Source organism: Gorilla gorilla, chromosome 21 (assembly GCF_029281585.2).
Source record: "Gorilla gorilla gorilla isolate KB3781 chromosome 21, NHGRI_mGorGor1-v2.1_pri, whole genome shotgun sequence".
In the NCBI taxonomy this organism is placed as follows: Eukaryota; Metazoa; Chordata; class Mammalia; order Primates; family Hominidae; genus Gorilla; species Gorilla gorilla.
In genome coordinates, this window is record NC_073245.2 from 58,062,602 (window position 1) to 58,086,096 (window position 23,495).

The following is a 23,495-nucleotide window of genomic DNA, read 5'->3' on the forward strand; positions in this document are numbered from 1 at the left end:
AGGAGGGTACGCGCCTGGCCGGACTAGGATGACTCTGCGGCAGGCCTGGGACTCCCTCAGGCCGACCCAGGCTTCCCAAGTCCCTCCTGGAGCCAAGGGCCCGGGATTCTCGGGCGGCTCGGGCGAGCGGGCGGGGCAGGAGGCGGGGCGGCGGCAGGAAGCTGCCCGAGCGGCGCTCTGAGCGGCCTGAGCCCGGCGGAGCCCTGCAGAGCCCGGCCGACCTCCATGGGCTGCAGGGGGCTGCACCCGGACCCCTGGGGCGCGGCGCGCCCCTGAATGCACCGTGGGACGCAGGAGGTAGAGGCGCACGAGGCGGCGCAAGAGACGTCGGGAGGGTCCCGAGCCCCTCCGGGGAGGAACACGATCCTAGGCTGAGTGGGTTGGGGGGAAAGCGATGCTGGCTGGGTCCCCGGGTTCGCAGGACCTCGGACTGCCAGGGGGTGGGGCCTCACCGCGCCCCTCCCTCTCCGGTTCGGGCCCCGCCCCTCCTTCTCCTGCGCCGGGCTGGGGTCCCCCTACTCCGGGATCCGGTACACAGCGTCGCGCGCTCCCCCCAGGGTGCCATGGCCTCCCGGCTCCTGCACCGGCTGCGGCACGCCTTGGCCGGCGACGGCCCCGGGGAGGCGGCGGCCAGTCCAGAGGCCGAGCAGTTTCCGGAGAGCTCAGAGCTGGAGGACGACGACGCCGAGGGCCTGTCCTCCCGACTCAGCGGCACCCTCAGCTTCACCAGCGCCGAGGACGACGAGGACGAGGACGACGAGGAGGCTGGCCCTGACCCGCTGCCCCTCGGGGATGGGACGTCAGGAGAAGACGCAGGCGAGTGCAGGAGGACGGAGGCGGGAACCCTGGGGCTCGATTAGGCCTCCATCCCAGCCGCGTTCCCAGAGCATCCAGGGCGCTAAGTTGATCCAGCTGAAACTCCCACACTTCTTAAAGCGCCTGGGCCACCTCTTGGCTGTGTGACCTTGAGAGAGTCTTAACCCCCCTCTGAGCCAAGTTTTCCCTTGTGTCAAGTGGGAGAACTCACTCTCATCTCAGAATTGCTGCGGGCATTAAATGTACAGGGCTTGGGATCCGAATGGAAATGATGTATTAACGATATTTTGAGGGTGGAGCTATTAATTTAGCCCCTACTGTCTGCCAGGCACGGTGTTTGGCTCCTCGGTGCCTCTCTGTCCCTCAGTTTCCATTTCTGTAAAAAGGGAGTAAGTCCTGCCTCACACTGGGAGAATGAGTGAGGCCACGTCAGTGGTTGATGTCGACCCTGGCCCTAGGCCCATTGATATGACTGGTCATGTGTCTGCAGAACGGAGCCCCCCACCTGATGGGCAGCGGGGCAGTCAGCTCCTGGCGCGGCAGCTGCAGGATTTCTGGAAGAAGTCCCGGAACACCTTGGCACCCCAGCGGCTGCTCTTCGAAGTGACCAGCGCTAACGTTGTCAAGGACCCGCCCTCCAAGTACGTGGTGAGTGAGGGTCTAGAACCCCTGGGCTGTGAGTCTAGAAGTATGGCTAGGAGCAAGTAGGGAAGACCCCAACTTCCTGAGGGGTCTATGTAGTTATAAATGGTTACCTTGTTTACAAATGGGGAAACTGAGGTCAGAAAGGGGATGTAACTTGAGCAAATCCTCACACAAGACTTAGTTTCCTTGAGACTGACTGAAGTGGGGATTAAGGACCTTCCTCAACCTGGTTTTGAGACTAAGAGAACTGGTGTGTGCACTTCCCCACCCAGCCTACAAGGTTTTTGCAAATTATAGCAAGATGTGAGATACAGAGAGACAGATGTTATCTGGGTCAAACTTGAGATCCAAGTTGCATGGGCTGGTAGTTAAGGAAATAGGCTTTCGATCCAGACCAATCTTGACTCCCACTTATTTCCAGTTGTTTGACTCTGGGTGAGTTGTTTAACCTTGGTCATCTTCCGTTTCCTCATTATAGCAATGGGGAAAATGCAGAAGATTACAGCAGAAGTTAAATGAGACAATGGACAAAAAGCCCTTAGCAGTGTGCCTGGCATTATGACGTGGTCAATGAAATGGTAGCTATGTCATCATTATTTAACTTTGGGTTGAAAATGTTTGTCATCTAGGGCCTGCTGTGTCCTTATAACGCACAGGTCAATCAGTTCTCAAGCACCCGACCTTGTCCCTAAGGGCTAGATTTAGGGGGTTGGTGGAGGTTAGGATGAAGAGCAACGTTGGGGAGGACCTTGGAGTCCCTTGCTGTTTTCCTTGCTGTTGAGAGACTGACTTGGAGAATGAGGTCTGCTCCTTTAATGCCCACAGCGACTCCTGCTCCAGTCCCTTTTCAGGCCAGGCCTGAAAGCCAGCTGAGCTGGCCACTCCTGTCAGTGGCAGCTCTCCATCTCTCACTCCCCTCCTCTTCACCACCCTTCTCCACCTCTGACTCAGCAGGAGGGGGCCTGGAGCCCAGTCCCACATCTGGGCCTCTCCACCCTTTTCTGTTGCTGTTAGTAAGCAAGGGCCACACCCATGGGGTGACTACTCCAATTTCAGCAGGGACCGACTCCAATTATTGAGTCTTTTAAAAAAATTTTTGAGACAGGGTCTCGTTCTGTCACTAAGGCTGGAGTGCAGTGGTGCAGTCATAACTCACTACAACCTCCAACTGGGCTCAAGCTATCCTCCCACCTCAGCCTCCCAAGTAGCTAGGACTACAGGTGTGCACCACCACGTGTGGCCAATGATGAAGTCTGAAGTGGCAAAGGTCTCAGAACTCTGGGGTGGACAAGGGTTCATACACTGGAAGGGGACACCAAGGAATAGTTCAGAGGCTGAGAGGAATGGGGGTGACTGTGGGTACCTGGATGGGAAGGGATGACAAGATAGAGCAGGATGGCCAAGTATGCCCCGGCCTGTGTCTGGAGAAGCAAGGCACCTCCTGTGTACAATGGGGACCCTAATTCCCCACTCAACTTGTGGGGGTGAAGAGCACAGGCTTTGGAATCAGATCAACCTGAGTTTAAATCCCAGCTGGGCTGTTTTCCAGCTGTGTGACTTACGGCAAGTCTTTGAGCTCTTTTCTCCCTCTTTGAGCCTGCTTCCTCAGCTGTCAGAGATAAGGACCTTCCTTGCAGTGCTGTTGTCATGATTAAATGAAATCACAGATGTAAAGAGTGCTTGGTACAACAGGAGGCACAGGGTAAATGCTTGGGTAATGGAACTACTGTCATTATCACCCATCTGGCTGCATGTTACAAGGTCAATGAGATAATGGATACAAAATGTAAACTAGATGAACATAAAGGCTTATTATATAGACCAGTGTGTCCTGAAGAAAACTGGTGTCCTAAAGTGTGTCCTGCAGAAAATTAGTTCCCTGGAATGTTAATAGCTGTTTCTAAATAAAGGTTTTGCAGGCAATATGTTTTGAGAATGCAGAGTTAAATAAGAATACAATAAGTTTCTTTATTGTTAAAGTATTTAATCCCTAATAGTGATGTACACCGTGAATCTTCAAGAGGACAGAGTAGGCAAACCTAACTGACCAGGAGTGGCTAGAGTATTGTCAGTTCCACAGAACAAATGTGAGAGAAAGATCTGGATTTGGTGTTAGGGTGCCTTTAACATCTAACACTGGTTAACTCTCCTTTTAAACCTGTTGGCTTGGCATTATAGGTTAATCCATATTCAGGTTCTCAGACCTGGGAGGTGGGGAGCTTCGTGATCATCTTGCTCAGTGTTTTCCAAACCTCAGTCATTCCAATACCTCCCTGATTCTTGTCCTATCTAAAAGTGCCACTTGTGCCCTTTTCTTCTTAATATTTTTCTTTAAATGAACCTATTTTTTTTTCTTTATCTTTTTTTTTTTTTTTTTTTTTTTGAGACAGAGTCTTGCTCTGTTGCCCAGGCTGGAGTGCAGTGGTGCAATCTCAGCTCACTGCAACCTCTGCCTCCTAGGTTCAAGCAATCCTCCCACCTCAGCCTCCTGAGTAGCTAGGATTACAGGTGCCCACCACCATGCCTGGCTAACTTTTGCATTTTCAGTAGAGATGGGGTTTCACTGTTGGCCAGGCTGGTCTTGAACTCCTGACCTCAAGTGATCTGCCCGCCTCAGCCTCCCAAAGTGTTGGGATTACAGGTGTAAGCCACTGCGCCCAGCCGAACCTATTTTTTTTCTTAAATAAGTTTATTGAGACGGAGTCTTGCTCTGTCGCCTAGGCTGGAGTGCAGTGGTGCGATCATAGCTCACTGCAGCCTCGAACTCCTGGGCTCACATGATTCTCTGCCTCAGCCTCCTGAGTAGCTGGGACCACAAGTGCCCAACTAATTCTTTTTCTTTTTTTAGAGACAGGGTCTTGCCATGTTGCCCAGGCTGGTCTCGAACTCCTGGCCTTAAGCTGTTCTCCTGCCTCAGCCTCCCAAAGTACTGGGATTACAGGTATGAGCCACTGTGCCCATCCTTTAAGTAATTTTAAAAGACAACTTCATAGCACTACCGTATATGGAAAGTCTCACTTGCCACAGAGAGAAGCTAGCCATAAAAATAGAAGTAGTGGGCCAGGCACGGTGGCTCACACCTGTAATCCCCGCACTTTGGGAGGCTGAGGTGGGCAGATCACCTGAGGTCAGGAGTTCAAGACCAGCCTGGCCAACATGGTGAAACCCCGACTCTACTAAAAATACAAAAATTAGCCGGATGTGGTGGTAGGCGCCTGTAATCCCAGCTACTCGGGAGACTGAGGCAGGAGAATTGCTTGAACCCAGGAGGCAGAGGTTGCAGTGAGCGGAGATTGTGCCACTGCACGCCAGCCTGGGCGACAGGGCGAGACTAAATAAACAAATAAAGTAAGTAAGTAAGTAGTGAAAATGAAACGTCATTAAATCTTGCCTAGATGTTGTTGCCTGAAGGAGGCCCTGCCCTGAGATCCACTTTCTGGCTCTTTTCTAAAAATGGAGATGAGAAGTGTTAGAGAAGTACATTTTTTTTTTTTTTTTTTGAGAGAGAGAGTTTCACTCTTGTTGCCCAGGCTCGAGTGCCATGAGCAATCTCGGCTCACTGCAACCTCCACCTCCCAGGTTCAAGCAAGTCTCCTGCCTCAGCCTCCCAAGTAGCTGGGATTACAGGCATGTGCCACCACGCCTGGCTAATTTTGCATTTTTAGTAGAGACAGGGTTTCTCCATGTTGGTCAGGCTGGTCTCGAACTCTCAACCTCAGGTGATCCACCTGCCTCGGCCTCCCAAAGTGCTGAGATTACAGGTGTGTGTGTGAGCCACTGCAACCTGCCCAAGAAGTCCTTTTTTTAAAACCAAACTGAGAGCTAGCCAGGCGCGGTGGCTCACGCCTATAATCCCAGCACTCTGGGAGGCCAAGGCGGGCGGATCACAAGGTCAGGAGATCGAGACCATCCTGGCTAACACAGTGAAACCCCGTCTCTACTAAAAAATACAAAAAATTAGCTGGGCGTAGTGGTAGGCGCCTGTAGTCCCAGCTACTCGGGAGGCTGAGGCAGGAGAATGGAGTGAACCCGGGAGGCGGAGCTTGCAGTGAGCCGAGATCATGCCACTGTACTCCAGCACTCCAGCCTGGGCAACAGAGCGAGACTCCGTCTCAAAAAAAATAAAAAAAAAAACCCCCAACAAAACCAAACTGAGAGCTTCTCAATTTGTAGTCAGAAAGATTAAAAAACAATTAGGCTGGGTGTGGTGCTCATGCCTGTAATCTCAGCACTTTGGGAAGCCTAGGTAGGAAGATTGCTCAAGGCCAGGAGTTCAAGGCCAGCCCTAGCAACATAGTGAGACCCCCATCTCCATATAAAAAAAAAAAAATTTTTTTTTGAATAGCTGAGTGTGGTGGTGCATGCCTATAAGTCCTAGCTACTTGGGAGGCTGAGGCAGGAGGAATGCTTCAGCCCAGGAGGTTGAAGCTGCAGTAAGCTATGATTGTACCAGTGCACTCCAACCTGGCCAACAGTGAGACCCTGTCTCAAAAAATAATAATTAAAAGGGGACCCACCTCCTGATACAGTGATATTTACTCTAGTGCACACCACCTAAAAACCTCAGGTACCAATACTTGTACATGTCTCATTTTTGGACAAACACTGACTTGACTGAGCACTTCCTTCACTAGAAACAGAAGTGGACCCAGAGGAGGACTGCCTTGCCTGAGGTCACACAGAGAAGGAGTAGCTGACCTGGGGTTAGAACTTGAGTCCTAGGCCAGTATACTTTTCACAGTTATGGCAGTTGTGGCTATCTACAGACCTGTCCTCTGGGTCTAGTTTGGAAAAGCCTGACCAGGGATGTGGAGGCCAGGTGTCCAAAGTGGAACAAGCTCCAAGCTGGTCCTAAAGGAGACCCAAGAGATTGGCCGGGGTTTCAGCTTATGTCTGGTTTTCCAGTGGGGGCTGTCAGAAGAACTAACTGCTCTATGGGAAGGGAGTACAAAAAAAGGGGCAGCAGCCCCGGGCACTGAAGCTCATCTCTGTCTTTCTCTCTTCTTGCTGCCTTGGGCCTGGGTCATTTCAGACAAACCTCAGGTAAGATGGGACTGGGCTTCCCCGCCACTGCGGCAGCAGCTCCCGCCCTCCTGGGTGCTGTCCCAGGGGTGAAAGGAAGAGGTGGGGAGGTACAGCTGGGAGTGTGGGGGATGGGGAAGGATGGGGAGGGAACAGGCCCGTGGACAACTTGCATTTGCCCTGACACCCACCCTCCCTGCAGCTCTACACCCTCGCCGTGATCAGCCCAGGGCCGCCAGATTGCCAGCCAGCCCAGATCTCTCGCCGTTACTCGGACTTTGAGCGGCTGCACCGAAACCTGCAGCGGCAATTCCGGGGCCCAATGGCTGCCATCTCCTTCCCCCGTAAGCGGCTGCGCCGGAATTTTACTGCAGAGACCATTGCCCGCCGTAGCCGGGCCTTTGAGCAGTTTTTGGGTCACCTGCAGGCAGTGCCTGAGCTGCGCCATGCCCCGGACCTGCAGGACTTCTTCGTGCTGCCGGAGCTGCGGCGGGCACAGAGCCTCACCTGTACTGGCCTCTATCGTGAGGCTCTGGCACTCTGGGCCAATGCCTGGCAGCTGCAAGCCCAGCTGGGCACCCCCTCTGGCCCAGACCGCCCCCTGCTGACCCTGGCTGGGCTGGCCGTGTGCCACCAGGAGCTGGAAGACCCTGGGGAGGCCCGGGCATGCTGCGAGAAGGCCCTGCAGCTGCTTGGGGACAAGAGCCTCCACCCTTTGCTGGCACCCTTTCTGGAGGCCCATGTCCGGCTCTCCTGGCGCCTGGGCCTGGACAAACGTCAGTCAGAGGCTCGGCTCCAAGCCCTGCAGGAGGCAGGCCTTACCCCCACGCCACCCCCCAGTCTCAAAGAATTGCTCATCAAGGAGGTGCTGGACTAATCCTTGCCTAGATATAAGGCCACTGTGAGGAGAGGGGCTGCCCCAGAATGCAGGGGAAGGCCTGATGAGAACAGAATAGCTGGGAGGCTGCAGAGGGTGCTGGGAGCCCCTAGAAGTTCCAAAAGAGAATGTGAAGCAGATCAAGGAAACTTCTGTTGAGCTAGGCTCAGGATGAGCTTTGGCTGGGGTTGCCCTTGTGTAGTACAGGGAAGTCTGACACAGCCTCTCCAGCCTACAAACAGCCGGGGGGCTGTGGCACAGGTCGGGGCAATGTTCCCTTGTTGGTGGGCCCCCAAGCTGGCAAGGCCTCTTGGCTGAAGGCCAGGGACTCTGCCCCTGGAGTCCTGGAGTTAAGGGATGAAGGCAAGGCTGCAGGTCTGGCCGAGGGGAATTAAAAGCCAGCCACTCCAGTGGTATCAGTCTCTTTATTGGATGTGAGGGCCAAAAGGGACTGTAACTCCTGTCTCAGGAATGGGGATAGATGGGAGGTTCTTGAAGCCCCAGGCGAAGCTGGTACCTCTGGCTACAGCTTACTCTCTGAGACCTGGGGCTTCACTCGGATCACGCCCTCCTGGGCACAGGTCACGGCTAGGACTCCATCCTGACGCCACAGCCGCCCATGGACCAGCCCCCGAGAGCCACCTGTGGGTGAGGTGAAGGGTGATGATGGCCTGCTTCAGAACAGCCAAATACACTTTTTTTTTTCCTGAAACAGAGTCTCACTATGTTGCCAGGCTGGTCTCAAGCTCCTGGGTTCAAGGGATCCTCCCGCCTCAGCCTCCTGAGCAGCTGGGATTACAGGCGCACATCACCATGCCCGACCTCCAAGTGGACTTCTTGCAAAGGGTCTGGCCCAGGGCAGGGCTGCCCCACACAAGGGTGCACTGAGTGTCGTGGCTGCTCCAAGTGCCCCTTCATGAGCTTATTATGGACCGTCATTGAGGGGTAACTCCTCCTACAGGAACCCCAGTTGACAGTTTAAAAGCACTTTCACACCTCTCCTCGCTTCCTCAAAAAGATCACAGAGGGAGGAGCTCTGAGAACAGTCTCCTTCAACAGCTTGGCCAAGCAGAACTGCTGTACCTCTGGCCACTTGTGTTAGGAAAACTATCGGCTCCCTGTATAATAAATCAAGCCAGGTCCTCCAAGTGGTAATTCATGAAAAATATCCCCACTACCACCACCAAGGGGAAGAAGGGACTCAGAAGAGAGGACTTGAGGCCATGAGGTCTGGCCTCTTCCCTCCCCATCTGGAGACTCTTTCTCCCTTGCTGGCTTTGGGCCCAAGTTTGATGTTTATGAGGATGATTGCTGGTTTCCCTTACACATAGCAGAGCTCACTCAGTTCTCACAGTAGCCAAATGAAGCAGTTATGTGTTGTCCAGTTTTCCAGACCAGGACTGAAATCCAGAGAGGGTCAGGAATTTGGCCCCATGATGAAGCCAAATCTGAACCCATGTCGTCACTTCAAGGTTATCAATCTTGGATTGTGATGCTATTGGTACTTGAGAATACCCCTTATCTGAGTTTTGTCCTTGGTTTATCAAGCAAAGCTTTTCTTCATTTGAAATGTACTCCCTTGGAAAGGAGGTCAGGGTTCTGAAGCTAGACATTGATGAATGAGTCTTGTTTCTCTCCCCTGCAAGGAAGGTCCAAGCAGGCCCTTAGGGACCACTGAATGCCCCGATCCCAATCAGGTTAATCAGAATCACTTAGAGAACTTAAAAATACAGTTTCCTGGACCTTATCCAAGACCTACGGAGTCAGAATCTTTAGGGTGGAATCAGAATCTATTTTGAAAAGGCATCCCCAAATGGCAGTCTGATGGGCTGCGGGTTTGGATACCACTGCTGTAATGTAACCCTCTTTGTTTAGATGAGGAAACTGAGGTTCAGATGGAAGATATGATTTGCCTATTGTAATACAAAGAATCTGAACTGGTTCTGGGACTAGAACTGGGTCCCCGGGAGAAGGTGAATCACATTTCCAGCACATTCTAGAAATTTAGAGCAGAGCAGGTGTGCGGCCTCACCCTCTCATTTTGAAGCTGAAGATGCCAAAGCCTGGGAGGGAAGGAAAGGAAGTGACCTGTGCAGTGCCACACAGGAAGTTGGGAAATCAGCATCACCCAAGAAAGGCTCCTGCCACCCAAGGTCAGTGCCCTTGTCCCACACGGCCCCACACTCACCAGCCCAGGGGCTCTCGCATTCATAGAGCATCCAATGGTCAGCTCGGAAGGGGGCGTGGAACCACATGGAATGGTCCAGTGAGACCATGAAGTGCACCTTGTGCTGCCACTGGTGAGGCAGCAGTGCAGTGCCCAAGAAGGCGTAGTCGGAGATATAGGCGGCCACGCAGCAGTGCATCTTCATGTCGCCCTCGCCTGCAACAGGTCCCCATCAGCCCTGGGCTCCTGGGCTTTCCAGCTCAGGACCTGCACGGAGGTAGGGGGAAAAGGGACTCCCGTGCATGGGTGTGCAGACTGGTTGCTGCACAAGAGCACTTGGCCTACAGTGTGTGTGTGTGTGATAGGGGATAAGTGAGATGGCGACTTGGGGAGGGCAGGGGTGAGCAGGGCCTGAAATTCAGTCTTCACCACCCAAGTCTCCCACTCTAGGCCCCAAAAGGGGTGTCTTCTTCCAATTTGCACAAAGATACTTTATAGTTGGCAGCAAAGCTGGACAACAACACCAGCGAGGTGCCTTTTGCCTTCCTCAGAAAGGCCTTGTGTCGGGATTATAGTCATCTCCACATTCTCCCCATGCAAAGGGCTGAGGGCCCAGGTGAGAAGCTAAGCCAACTTCCCCATCATGCAGATAAGGAAACAGGCCCAGAGAAGGGAACTCATGTGCCCAAGGCCACACAGCAAATGAGTGGTAGACCCCTTGGAGAGTGGTTTCCTCCCATCCATGGGGTACTCTTACCAATATAGCCCCGGGCTCGCACCCAGAACATCTGTTTGGGCTCCATTCTCTGCAGCTGGCTCAGAGGGGATGGGTTTACTGGCTTGATCTCAATGGGGACCTCCTGAGCAGCAATTCGGTTGAGCGCCAGTGGGTACCTCTTTTGGAGGTTAGGGTCCCTGAAAGTAAAGGGAAGAGGGTCGGGGTGAGACCCAGGAAGAGAGAGAGTCACATCTGCATTGCCTCTTCTGACTCCCCTCATTCCTCCACAGGGACCCCTGATATCCCCAAAGCTCCCCTCCCCTCGTGGCAGGCAGGATAGTGCAGCGTTTGAATCCCTTCTTGGCCACTTACGAGCCATGTGCTCTCGTGCTAATTAGTAATCTCTCTGAGTCTATTTTCCCATCTGCAAAATGTGGATAATGATAGTAACCTACCTCATAACCAACACTGTGAAGACAAGATCATGAATATCTAACCAACACATCATAGTAATAAGGCATACCCTGTAATATGCACTGTTCTAAGCATTGTACATACAGTAGTATTCCTCACAACAACCCTGTGAGATAGGTACTATTATCACCCCCATTTCATCAGTGAAATAAGCACAGAGTGCAGGTAGCTTGCTTAAAAATTGGAGAGACAGGATTTGGACTCAGGCAATCTGGGTCCACAGTATGATTATTTTCTATTTTTTTAGAGACAAGGTCGTCTTCTCACCCAGGCTGGAGTACAGTGGTGCAATCAGCTCACTGCAGTCTCCAACTCCCAGGCTCAAGCCATCCTCTTGCCTTGGCCTCCCGAGTAGCTGGGACTAGAGGTGTACGCCACTGTGCCTGGCTAACATTTTTATTATTTCTTTATTTTGAGACGGAGTCTAGCTCTGTCGCCCAGGCTTAAGTGCGGTGGTGCAATCTCAGCTGACTGCAACCTCCGCCTCCCAGGTTCAAGCGATTCTCCTGCCTCAGCCTCCCGAGTAGCTGGGATTACAGGTGCCTGCCATCATGCCCAGCTAATTTTTGTATTTTTAGTAGAGATGGGGTTTCACTGTGTTGGCCAGGGTGGTCTCGAATTCCTGACCTCATGATCCGCCCGCCTCAGCCTCCCAAAATGCTGGGATTATTTTTACTTTTTTTTGTAGAGATGGGGTCTCTTTATGTTGCCCAGGCTGGTCTCAAAATCCTGGCCTTAAGTGATCCTCCTACTTCAGCCTCCGAAAGTGCTGGAATTACAGGAGTGAGCTGCTGTGCCCAGCCACTTCATTATTTTAAACACTCAAGAAACAGGCTGCCTGACTTGGCCTGAGTTACCAAACCCTACACAGTAGGGAACATTGCATCCCCCCAGGGGGAGGAGCCCATTCCAAGGAACTCCCTTCAATACAGTGACAACCACCCATAGTGCTCTGCACAGGTCCTGCCATTTTCACCCCTATCCTCTGGAGTGCTGTCGGACAGAACCTCCTATGATGATGGAATGCCTATCTGCACAGCACACTATGGTAGCCACTAGCCACATGTGACTATGGAGCACCTGAAATGTGGCTAATGCAACTGAGGAATAGAATTGTTCATTCTACTGACTTTGGTTTTTTTTTTTTTTTTTTTTTTTTTTAGACGGAATCTCGCTCTGTTGCCCAGTCAGGAGTGCAGTGACTCAATCTTGCTTACTGCAACCTCTGCCTCCTGGGTCCAAGCGACTCTCCTGCCTCAGCCTCCTGAGTAGCTGGGATTACAGGCACGGGCCACCACGCCTGGCTAATTTTTTTGTGTGTGTATTTTTAATAGAGATGAGGTTTCACCATGTTGGCCAGGCTGGTCTCAAACTCCTGACCTTGGGTGATCCACCCGCCTTGGCCTCCCAAAGTAGTGGGATTACAGGCATGAACCACTGCGCCCAGCCCTATTTAATTTTAATTAATGTAATATAGCCACGAGTGGCTACAGACTACCTTATTAACAGCACAGATCTAAATTCAAGGTCCTTTAACAATGTCTTCCTTTCATTTCAGCAAACATTTGTCGAACTGCAACCACACACCAGGCCCTGTGTTTTTTCTGTTAATAGTGATATAACTACAATTCACTGCCATTGTGCTAGTTAGTACCAGCACGCTAAGTGCCTTACCTCTCTTATCTCATTTAATCCTCACAGCAGCCTTATGAGGTAGGAATATGATTAGCACCATTTTATAATGGAGAGTACTGGCTCAGAGTGGGAAAGCAACTTGCCCAAACTCACACAGCTAGCAGGGACAAAATCTAGAATTGAATCCAGGCCTGTCAGGTTCCCAAACCCACATCCATCCCGTCATACTCTGCTGCCTCCCCAGTATCTAGCACGAGATAGAGACATTCTCTCCTTATGATACAGCTAAGAAGTAGGCAGGGCAGAAATGAGCATTCCCATTTTTTAGAAGAAGAAACTAGGGCCCTGGGGAGTTGGGCACTGTCCCACAGCAGGTGAGCGTTAACAGAGGCACAGCCCTGGACAGAATCCATGTGTCTCTCCTTTGTCTGGACCCAGAGCTCTTTCCCCTGCGCCAGCATTTTTCAAACTTGATTAGGTGTGATCCAAATAAATATATTTTACCAGGTATTCAAAATATCTAACATGCTCCCTGGTGGTCTAATAGTTAGGGGAAAATACATACTTGTATTTTTGTACATATGTTTTATATACATAAAACATGTGGCCGGGCACGGTGGCTCACGCCTGTAATCCCAGCACTTTGGGAGACCAAGGCAGGTCGATCACTTGAGGTCAGGAGTTCAAGACCAGCCTGGTCAACATAGCGAAACCTGGTCTCTACTAAAAAAATACAAAAATTAGCCGGGCATGGTGGCATGTGCCTGTAATCACAGCTGCTTGGGAGGCTGAGGCACGGGAATTGCTTGAACCTGGGAGGCAGAGGTTGCAGTGAGCCAAGATCATGCCACTGCACTCCAGCCTAGGCAACAGAGCGAGACTCTGTCTCAAAACAAACAAACAAACAAAAACATGCACTAATGCAAAGGCAGTGACCAAACACAGGCCATAGCACTGCAGCTCTCCAGAGGACACTCACTCCTAGTGCGCATTAAGTCCTAAGTTGCTGGACCAGGGGCCTGGGGGAGAGAGGGAATCACTTAGGGGGCTGGGGAGGTGGTACTTAACAAGTGGTTACAGAAGTATTTCTATATATATATATAATATATATATTATATATATATATGTTTTTTTTCCCCGGGTATGGTGGCTCATGCCTATAATCCCAGCACTTTAGGAGGCCAAGGTGGGTGGATCACCTGAGATCAAGAGTTAGAGACCAGCCTGGACAGCATGGTGAAACGCCATCTCTACTAAAAATACAAAATTAGCTGGGCATGGTAGCAGGTGCCTGTAATCCCAGCTACTTGGGAGGCTGAGGCGGGAGGATCACTTGAGTCTGGGAGTCAGAGGCTGCAGTGAGCCGAGATGGTGTCACTGCACTCCAGCCTGGGCAATAAGAGCAAGACTCCGTCTCAAAAACAAACAAACATATATATATATAAACAACAACAAAATATATATTCTTTTTTTCTTTTTTCAGACAGAGTCTTGCTCTTGTTGCCCAGGCTGGAGCGCAGTAACACGATCTCGGCTCACTGCAGCCTCCACCTCCCAGGCTCAAGTGATCCCCCCGCCTCAGCCTCCCAAGTAGCTGGGACTACAGACACATGCCCCAACGCCCGGCTAATTTTTGCATTTTTTGTAGAGACAGGGTTTCACCATGTTGCCCAGGCTGGTCTTGAACTCCTGGGCTCAAGTGATCCTCCCACTTGGGCTTCCCAAAGTGTTATTATAGGTATGAGCCCCCACACCCAGCCCCAGCCTTATTTTTAAATTAGAGATGGAGTCTTGCTATGTTGGCGAGGCTAGTATCCAACTCCTGGTCTCAAGCAATCCTCCTGCCTTGGCTTCCCAAAGTGCTAGGATTATAGGTATGCGCCACTGCACCCGGCCAAGCCCTTCATTTTATACCATGACCCAGTACAGACACACACCAGAAACACACATGACTAAACCTCAAGTTTCACAAAAGGATTCTTGCCCTTAATACATACATATTATTCACTCCAGTATCTTCTTTTCTAATCTGTATTTTTAAAATGCTGGTCAAGACCCACTAAAGGATTCTATGACCCACAAACAGATAGCAGCTGCATTTTGAAAAGTCTGCCATGGAGCCTCCAGGTCTCTCACCTTAAATACTGGTCAATGAGGGTCTCACAGTCAAGCAGCTCTTCTGGTGGTGGCACAGTGGGCATGGAGAACTGGTGCTGCATGGGGCTGGGCTGGGCCTGCTGGAAGGAGGCCTGGCAGATGAAGATGGGCTTCCCATGTTGCACGGCCTTCACAGAGCGCACCGAGAAGCTCGACCCTGTTCGTGTCCGCTCCACTTGGTACAGTACTGGCACCTTCGGGTCCCCTGCAGTGGGCACAAGGACACAGTGGGTCTACAGGCCCTGTCATCATCACAACGCCTGACAGGCACTCTACTACTCATCTTCCATTCCATTTCATCTCAGTGACTACTAACTGAGGTCTGCTAAGGTCCAGGCCCAGGGATACAGAGACCACCAGGCCCTGTCATCAGGCTTCTCCCTGTGCAGGTGGAGCTTTTCTCTAACAGCACAAACAGCAGAGACATTGACAGATTCCTTGCATTCAAATCCTGGCTCCACCACTCACCAGCCGTGTGACCCTTCACTTCTCTGAGCAGTATGCTCATTTGCAAACTGGGGATCATCATGGTGCTCATCGCTTACAGGATTTTAATGATAATGAAATGAATCCGTAGTTGTAAAGTGTTTAGAATAATATCTGGCACATAGTGAGGGCTCTATATGTGTTTGTTAAATAAAATTAATACTCCTTGCTTCTATCTTGCTCCATCTATGCCTAGGATCTTGTCATCAGTCCAAAACCATTATTCTAGATCAGGGAGCAGTAAATCTAGCCTGCAGACTGTTTACTGTTTATTCTGTTGTTGTTTTCTTTTTTGAGAACAAACAAAGGCTATTTATTCAGCGCTTGTTCTTTTTTTTGTTTGTTTGAGATGGAGTCTTTCTCTGTCACCCAGGCTGGAGTACAGTGGTGTAATCTCGGCTCACTGCAACCTCCACCTCTCAGGTTCAAGCGATTCCTGTGACTCAGCCTCCTGAGTGGGGGGACTACAGGGGTGCATGACCACACCCAGCTAATTTTTTTTTTTTTTTGAGAGACAGAGTTTCGCTAGGTCACCCAGGCTGAAGTGCAGTGGCGCTATCTGGGCTCACTGCAACCTCTGCCTCCCAGGTTCAAGCCATGCTCATGCCTCAGCCTCCTAAGTAGCTGGGACTACAGGCATGCGCCGCTACACCCAACAAATTTTTGTATTTTTTGTAGAGATGGGGTTTCACTATGTTGCCCAGGCTGGTCTCAAACTCCTGACCTCAACTGATCCACCCATCTTGGCCTCCCAAAGTGCTGAGATTACAGGCATGAGCCACTGCGCCCAGCCAATCAGAGCTTGTTGTAGCAGGAAGTCAACCACCATCACTTGCTTTTGGCAGAGACTTAGAGGCAGGCAAAGGAACGGGAATGCTCTGTAGTGGAAAAAAAGGCTTCAGGGATGCTCCAATTGCAGGCTGTTGGCATGGAGAAGCTGTTGGTGGGCTAACTAGAAGCATGACACCTGGCTGGGCACGGTGGCTCACACCTGTAATCCCAACACTTTGGGAGGCTGAGGTGGGCAGATCTTCTGAGACCAGGAGTTCAAGACCAGCCTGGCCAACATGGCAAAACCCTGTCTCTACTAAAAATACAAAAAATTAGCCAGGCCTGGTGGCACACACCTGTAATCCTAGCTACTCGGGAGGCTGCAGCAGGAGAATTGCTTGAAGCTGGGAGGTGGAGGCTATGGCAGGAGAACTGCTTGAACCTGGGAGGTGGAGGCTGCAGGGAGCCGAAATTGCGCCACTGCACTCCAGCCTGGGGAACAAGAGTGAAACTCTGTCTCAAAAAAGAGTGGGACATCCTATGTGATTGGTTAGGAGTACATATTTGGCTTTCTCTGGTTGGTCCTAAGTTGGAAGCAGGGGCAAAAATTAGGGCAGCTATCAGTTATTAATCAAGTCCTGGCTTTGGAGGCCAATTGTTACAGTGGTCATTATTTGGCTTGCTGGACTGGTTGGTAAAGATAGTGGTCTGACTTCCTACAAGTCTGACTTGTGGATAGTAGGCTGGCTTCCTGTGCTGGTTGCTGCTATTGTGCGTCAGAGTTCTGTTTTTCTACATGGTCTAGCCATTGTCTGTTTGTATATTCAGCCTCTCCCAGGCAAGGGCCACTGTCAGTCACTTCACCCCTGATGTATATGGAAGCCATTTGGTCCTTCACTGTCAGGTGTCTCTGCTCCAAAGCAGAGTAGAAGAGCCTGGGCAACACAGGGAGACCCTGTTTCTACAAAAAATAAAAAATAAAAATTAGCTGGACATGGTGGCATGTGCCTATGGTCCCAGCTAATCAAGAGGCTGAGGCGGAAGGATTACTTGAGGCCAGGAGATCAAGGCTGCAGTGAGCCATGACTGCGTCACTGTGCTCCAGCCTGGGTGACAGAGCAAGACCTTGTCTCAAAAACAACAACAAGAACACCACCACCAGAGTAGAAGGCACTGGCCAGGGATAAGGCAGCCAACAACAAGCAGGTGAGGGAAGATTTGGAGAGGAAGAGAACTTCCCTGGTTTCCCTGAAGTTCTCACTTTGTCTGAGTCAGGCTGACCTTGAGGAACTCTGACATCTGGGCCATGAGACATCTTGGGGATGACTTTCAACCTTCAGATGAAAGAAGCAGGTCTAGAGAAGTGTTGCTTCCTTCACTCTGATCCAAATGGGGAGTCAACCAGGAACCAGGGCTCAATCAACAGCAATAAACATCACTGTCTGAGGTCAACTGGCTTGCTCAGCTCTCTCTTATCAGGCACTGCCACCAGCAGCGCTTCTATCAGAGTGGGAGCTCCTCAAGGTTAAAGGCATTTGAGAAGGGCTTACCAAGAGTCCAGACACTAGACAAAGTTACTTTTGCAGTCTGCTTTCAGACACTGGGAATGAAGTCTTCCTCCCTACCACCAAACTTGGGGGGAAAAAAACAAAAAAAAACCTCTAATGCAATCCTTGGTCTGCAGGTAAGCTAAAGTGCAGATTCCGGAGGAGGATCACAGAAACTTCAGTACTCTGGTCTACCTTTCAGTGTGAATGAGTTCCAGCCCTATTCTTGAAAATTGTTATTGGAACAGAGCAGGTAGGCCCTGAGGCATATTGAAGGGAGTTAATGATTATGGAGTGATGCAGGGTGCCTGACAGCATTGGACAGGAGGGTATGTTTTCTCATGTTGGTCTCACAATAACTATGTAGAGCCACTCTTACCCCCATTGTACAGATGAGGAAACTGTTGCCTTAAAATACAATTTTTTTGTAATAAAATCATGCTAATTTGTTTACATATTGTCTATAGTTGCTTTCACTGGCAAAACCTAAAATGTTTACTATCTGGCCCTTTCTAGAATGTTTGCTGACCTTGTTCTGAATTCTTCAAGCTCTAAATTTACCTCTGTAGAGAAAAACTAAAAACAAAACAAAAACCCAACTAATTCACATTCTTTCCTGGGCTTTTAGAAAAAGAACTGATTTGATAAATGGCCAAGGACCAACCCTCCCCCTCCCCCATAACATCTTTTATTTAAAAATGTAATTGAAACATCTTTTTTTTGTTTTGTTTTTTTGAGATGGAGTCTCGATCTCGCCCAGGTGGGAGTGCAGTGGCGCAGTTTTAGCTCACTGCGACCTCCAGCCGCCGGGTTCAAGCAATTCTCCTTGCCTCAGCCTCAGCCTCAGCCTCAGCCTCCCGAGTAGCTGGGATCACAGGCTAAGGTCACCACGCCCGGCTAATTTTCCTTTTTTTTTTTTAGATGGAGTCTTGCTCTGTCACCCAGGCTGGAGTACAGTAGCACGATCTCAGCTCACTGCAACTTCCACCTCCAAGGTTCAAGCGATTCTCCTGACTCAGCCTCCTGAGTAGCTAGGATTACAGGTGTGCACCACCACACCTGGCTAATTTTTGTGTGTGTGTGTGTGTTTTTTTTTAGTAGAGATGGGGTTTCGCCACATTGGCCAGGCTGGTCTCGAACTCTTGACCTCAGCCGATCTGCCCACCTCGGCCTCCCAAAGTCCTGGGATTACAGGCGTAAGCCACATGCCCAGCCAAAAAACAGCATTGGTTTTAATATCTGATATAGCTGGCAGAGTCACACCACAAACAGATAAGAGCTCTCCCCTTTTTGCCTTGCAGCCAGGAAGCTCAGAACTAAACCTTGTATGAAACTGCAACAATATGGCTTAGCCAAATTTTTTGACATGATCGCTTCTCTCAAATCCCATTACTACTGGCCTAATGTCCTTTGACTTTTAATATTCCCATAATAACTACCAATTATTTTAGCTATCTTGCAGCCTTTCAAGACACAAGCAAGGGCACAAATAATTATTTTTATTTATTTATTTATTTTTGATGGAGACAAGAGTCTTGCTGTGTCGCCCAGGCTGGAGTACAGTAGCATGATCTCAGCTCACTGCAACCTCCGCCTCCTGAGTTCAAGCAATTCTCCTACCTCAGCCTCCTGAGTAGCTGGGACTACAGGCACATGCCGCCACACCTGGCTAATTTTTAGTATTTTAGTAGAGACTGGGTTTCACCATGTTGCCCAGGCTGGTCTCGAACTCCTGAGCTCAGGTGATCCGCCTGCCTCGGCTTCCCAAAGTGCTAGGATTACAGGTATGAGCCACCACGCCCGGCCAAATAATTATTTATTTTGAAATGGTGGCTTGGACACAGCTCATTTCATGCTGCTCCTGGATGAAGACTTTCCAAGAAAGAGGATCTTTTCCCCAGAACCTGGGATGGGTACCCTGGCAGCTCTCTCATTGTTTAGAATTACCGCCCAAGAGCGAAGCAAAGAAGCAGGAAAGAGTTTGGCACTCAAAGACACATAAACCAGGTTCAAATCCTGGCTCTGCCTCCTTGGGCACTGTGGGAGCTGGTTCCAAACCTCTTCGGGTCCCAGTTTCCTTAGGTAAGAATGATGGCAGGAATGCCTGCCACCCATGTTTACTTATGAAGACTAAACAAGATAATGCACACAACTATGCTCTGTATCATGCAAATTTTAATTATTCCCATAAGTTAATCATCAAAAACTAACAATATTTATGGAAAACTAGATTATGCCAAGCCCTGCACTAGATAATTTACTGGCCAAGACTCATAGAATTCTTCCATCACAGGATGAAGAGATTCAGAGTTCAAGTAATGCCCCCACCCACACAAAACAAAACAGCCAGGTATTTCACTAGGCTGGAAGGATTACAATATCAAAAGGCTGGTACTTACAAACAAATTAAAGAAACAAAGCACATATTTACTCCCAACTAGCATAAAGATACGAACCTGGCTGAGCCCAAGGTAAGTATTCAAATACTTTATAGCAGTGACTGGGGGCCGAGAAGAGGGGGGCCAATCAATACTCCTCAGGGATGAGGAGTAAGGGACATGGGACAGTATGAAAAAGTGTATTTACCATTACAGGGATAACTTTCATATTTACAAAATGAAGGGAGAAACCCCATGGTTTTCTTAATACAAATCACATACTGTAAAGGTCCACAAACTCTTCTCAGCTGGGGATCTACGCAGAACACATGGGGGCATCTGCTCTGGGGGTAACAGGGAAGGAAAGAAAACAGTGAGGGTTTTTTTGTTTGTTTTTTAGCATAGGTTTTGCTTTTATTTTCCTTTTATTTATTTTTTTGTAGAGACAAGGTCTCGATTTATTGCCCTGGCTGGTCTTGAACTCCTGGGTTCCAACAATTCACCGCACTGGCCTCCCAATGTGCGGGGATTATAGGCATGAGCCACCACACGTAGGTTTTTTGTTTTTGAGACGGAGTCTCGCTCTGTCGCCCAGGCTGGAGTGCAGTGGCACGATCTTGGCTCACTGCAAGCTCCGCCTCCCGGGTTCACACCATTCTCCTGCCTCAGCCTCCCGAGTAGCTGGGACTACAGGCACCCACCACCACGCCTGGCTAATTTTTTTATATTTTTAGTAGAGACGGGGTTTCACCGTGTTAGCTAGGATGGTCCCGATCTCCTGACCTCGTGATCCACCCGCCTTGGCCTCCAAAGTGCTGGGATTACAGGCGTGAGCCACCGCGCCCGGCCTCACACATAGGTTTTAAGTTACATTATCTGACCCCAGAGCTGTAAGAAGCTGTAGAGATCATCCCACTAAAATACCCCTGGTCCCACCCTTCTCCATTTTACAGCTGAAGTAAACCAAACTGTAGGGCAACCTCACAAGGCTGCATGGTAAATTATGTACAAAGCTGAAGCTAGGCCCTACATCTTTGGTTTGTTTTTATTGACCCTATGCTCAGTTGACAAATGAAGCCTTAGATCCCTTGACTCTCAGGCTGGTGCTCTCTTCTCCAACCCAAGCTGCCCTACCTCCACACCTCTAGCAGAGGTCACAGCACACTGAGAACCTAGCACAGCGCTCCGCACCAGGAGCTATGTTAAGAATGGAAGAACAAAAGCCCACAAGGAGCAGTTAAGCAACAAAGTCTTGTGTCATTATCAGCCAGACATCAGGTACCCAGTGAGTCCCAGCAGGTGTGAGGTCCAAGGCTCATTGTTAGCCCCAGACCTTGTTCCACCCTAGACACCTCTTAGGGTGGTAGTGTCTGCCACCCCTCCCCTTGTCTTCCAGTCTCCCTCTCTTCCCTTTTGACCTCAGCCCCCAAGGCCAGAAATGGCTGCTGGGCCACCAGGGTTGGGTTGGGGCAGGAGGTGGGGGGTTTACCTGCCCGAACAAAGTAGCAGTGCAGGGAGTGCACGTGGACGTCTTCACTCACAGACTTGGCTGCAGCCACCAGGGCCTGGCCCACGATCTGACCACCAAACAGCCTCTTGGCCGGTACCCAGTAATGCCTTCCTCTGTAGGGAGAGGGGGAAAGAGGGAAAGACTTGGGAACTGGGCCAAATTCTACTACCCTCACTAAGACTCTAATGCATGATCTCTTCACCATATTGGGGTTTAAGATCCTTTTGAGAATATGGTAAAAGCCATAGGTCCTTTCCCCAGGCAAATATCCTTATGCATAAAAATCCTCTGGGCCGGGCGCAGTGGCTTACGTCTGTAATCCCAGCACTTTGGGAGGCCGAGGCAGGTGGATCATTTGAGATCAGGAGTTCAAGAGCAGCCTGGCCAACATGGTGAAACTCCATCTCTACTAAAAATACAAAAATTAGCTGGACGTGGTGGCATGCACCTGTAATCCCAGCTACTCAGGAGGCTGAGGAAGGAGACTCACTTGAACCCAGGAGGCAGAGGTTGAGGTGAGCCAAGATCGCACCACTGCACTCCAGCCTGGGCGACTGAGCAAGACTCCATCTCAAAAAATAAAATTAAATAAATATATAAATGAATAAATAACAAGAGCCCTCAGACATCAAGTCTAACTCCTTCAGTGTACAGATGAGAAAACTGCAGCTTGGCCCCAAAGATGAAAATGCTTGCCTAGAATGTAGGCCCATTGGAAGCTGAATAATTATGTCTCTAGCCTCCCACCTCCCAGCTGTTTGGCATTTTCTGTAACAATGTGTTATGAACAGCCCTCCATGACCTGGCAGGTGGCTCTCGCCTGTAATCAATCCCAGCACTTTGGGAAGCCGAGGTGGGAGGATCGCCTGAGCCCATGAGTTCAAAACCAGCCTGGGCTCCAAAGTGGGGCCTCATGTCTACTAAAAATAAAAAAGTTAGCTGGATGTGGTGGCAAGCGCTTATGGTCCCACCTAAACGGGAGACTGAGGCAGAAGGGTCACTTGGGCCCAGGAGGTCGAGGTTGCAGTGAGCCATGTTCGTGCCACTGCACTCCAGCCTGGACAACAGGGCCAGATCTTGTCTTCAAAAACAAAAATCAAATAGCCCTCCAAGAAGTTATTTACAATTCCTTAAGTGGAAGGAAGGGAGCTCAAAGTAAGATAACTTCCAGTAAAGCCAGGAGAAGCCTTGCTGCAGGGGGCTGGGCGCGGTGGCTCACGCCTGTAATCCCAGCACTTTGGCAGAGGTGGGCAGATTACAAGGTCTAGGAGTTCGAGACCAGCCTGGCCAACATGGTGAAACCCTGTCTCTACTAAAAGAAGTTAAAAAATTGGCTGGGCTGTGGCGCGCCTGTATGTCCCAGTTAATCAGGAGGCTGAGGCAGGAGAAATGCTTGAACCCGGGAGGCGGAGGTTGCACTGAGCCGAGATCGCACCACTGCACTCCAGCCTGGGCAACAGAGCAAGACTCCGCCTCAAAGAAAGAAAGAAACCCTTGCTGCAGTCAAGAACTTCAGCGATGCTGGGAAAGAAATAAACATGCTTAGGCCTCAGAATAAGTAATGAGATACCAGACCCACCAAATGGTACTGGGGGCGGGATATTGTGAGAAGAAAAGGATACTGAAGACGCAAGGAGCTGCGGCGTCGGTTTTAAGGCTGATCCATCAGCCTTGCCCTTGGGCAAATCACTGCCCTCTCTGGGCTAGCTCCCCCGTGAAGGCTTAGGGCAGGCTGCCGAGCAGAGTCTCTCAGGTCACCACTATATTTGCTCAGATCTCCAGGACTACCTAGAGATGGGGCTGTGCAGACCTCGCGGCGCGGAGAGGAAGGGAGGAAGCCACAGCAGAGAGGACAGCTCTGTTGGGGGCGAGTTCTCTCCTAATCGTGGCAGAGGGTGCATCCCACGCAGAGCCATCCTAGTCCCGGAGCCAGGGGCCCCGGGCGGCGGCAGTCAAGATCAAGTTTCTGCCCTAAAGGAGGGGATGCTGGGCAGGAGCTGCCGGCTACCTGAAGAGATCCTCGTCCAGCGGCTCGAGGTTGAGCACGGTCGTAACCAAGACGCTACGGAGGTCCCCAGGGGGATCGCCGCGGTCGCCACAGCCCTGCCCATCTTCTGGGGCCTGCGGGGACGACATCTAGTTCAACGCCGCAGGCCGTGCACACCCGCTTCGCGGAAGACGCGGAGACACACACAGAACCTGACTCTTCCGGCAGATTGCCCTAGTAACCGGAAGTCTCCTGCAGACCCCGGGAAGGCGGAATCTAGGTTATGATTGGTCAGGACTCCTGTC

General features: G+C 50.6%; 2 protein-coding genes across 10 annotated transcripts; one reads left to right on the forward strand and one right to left on the reverse strand.

Moving 5' to 3' along the window:
- The first annotated feature begins 25 nt into the window (after positions 1–25).
- SNX21 (sorting nexin family member 21) lies at positions 26–9,302 on the forward strand. 7 transcript variants are annotated; one of them, XR_010132209.1, is made up of 5 exons: positions 137–297; positions 558–816; positions 1,307–1,457; positions 1,940–2,039; positions 6,686–6,822. XR_010132209.1 is itself a non-coding variant. In XM_004062280.5 (5 exons), the coding sequence occupies exons 1-5, from the start codon at positions 277–279 to the stop codon at positions 6,702–6,704; spliced, it is 468 nt and encodes a 155-aa protein (XP_004062328.2). In that variant the 5' UTR covers positions 137–276; the 3' UTR covers positions 6,705–9,302. The 7 variants fall into 7 exon arrangements, 6 of the variants coding, with proteins under 6 accessions (XP_018872639.2, XP_004062327.4, XP_004062328.2 ...); XM_004062280.5 differs by lacking the exon at positions 1,940–2,039 and adding an exon at positions 6,494–6,504 and having other exon boundaries at positions 1,307–1,464; positions 6,686–9,302; XM_055373080.2 differs by having other exon boundaries at positions 1,307–1,464.
- ACOT8 (acyl-CoA thioesterase 8) lies at positions 7,767–23,444 on the reverse strand. Of its 3 annotated transcripts, none has more exons than XM_004062281.5 (6): positions 23,212–23,444; positions 21,183–21,316; positions 14,491–14,716; positions 10,285–10,442; positions 9,549–9,743; positions 7,767–8,002 (listed from the first exon to the last, which is right to left on the reverse strand). In XM_004062281.5, the coding sequence occupies exons 1-6, from the start codon at positions 23,337–23,339 to the stop codon at positions 7,884–7,886; spliced, it is 960 nt and encodes a 319-aa protein (XP_004062329.1). In that variant the 5' UTR covers positions 23,340–23,444; the 3' UTR covers positions 7,767–7,883. The 3 variants fall into 3 exon arrangements, with proteins under 3 accessions (XP_004062329.1, XP_055229056.1, XP_018872640.1); XM_055373081.2 differs by having other exon boundaries at positions 7,767–9,423; positions 23,212–23,429; XM_019017095.4 differs by lacking the exon at positions 21,183–21,316 and having other exon boundaries at positions 23,212–23,426.
- Between the last annotated feature and the right edge of the window lie 51 nt (positions 23,445–23,495).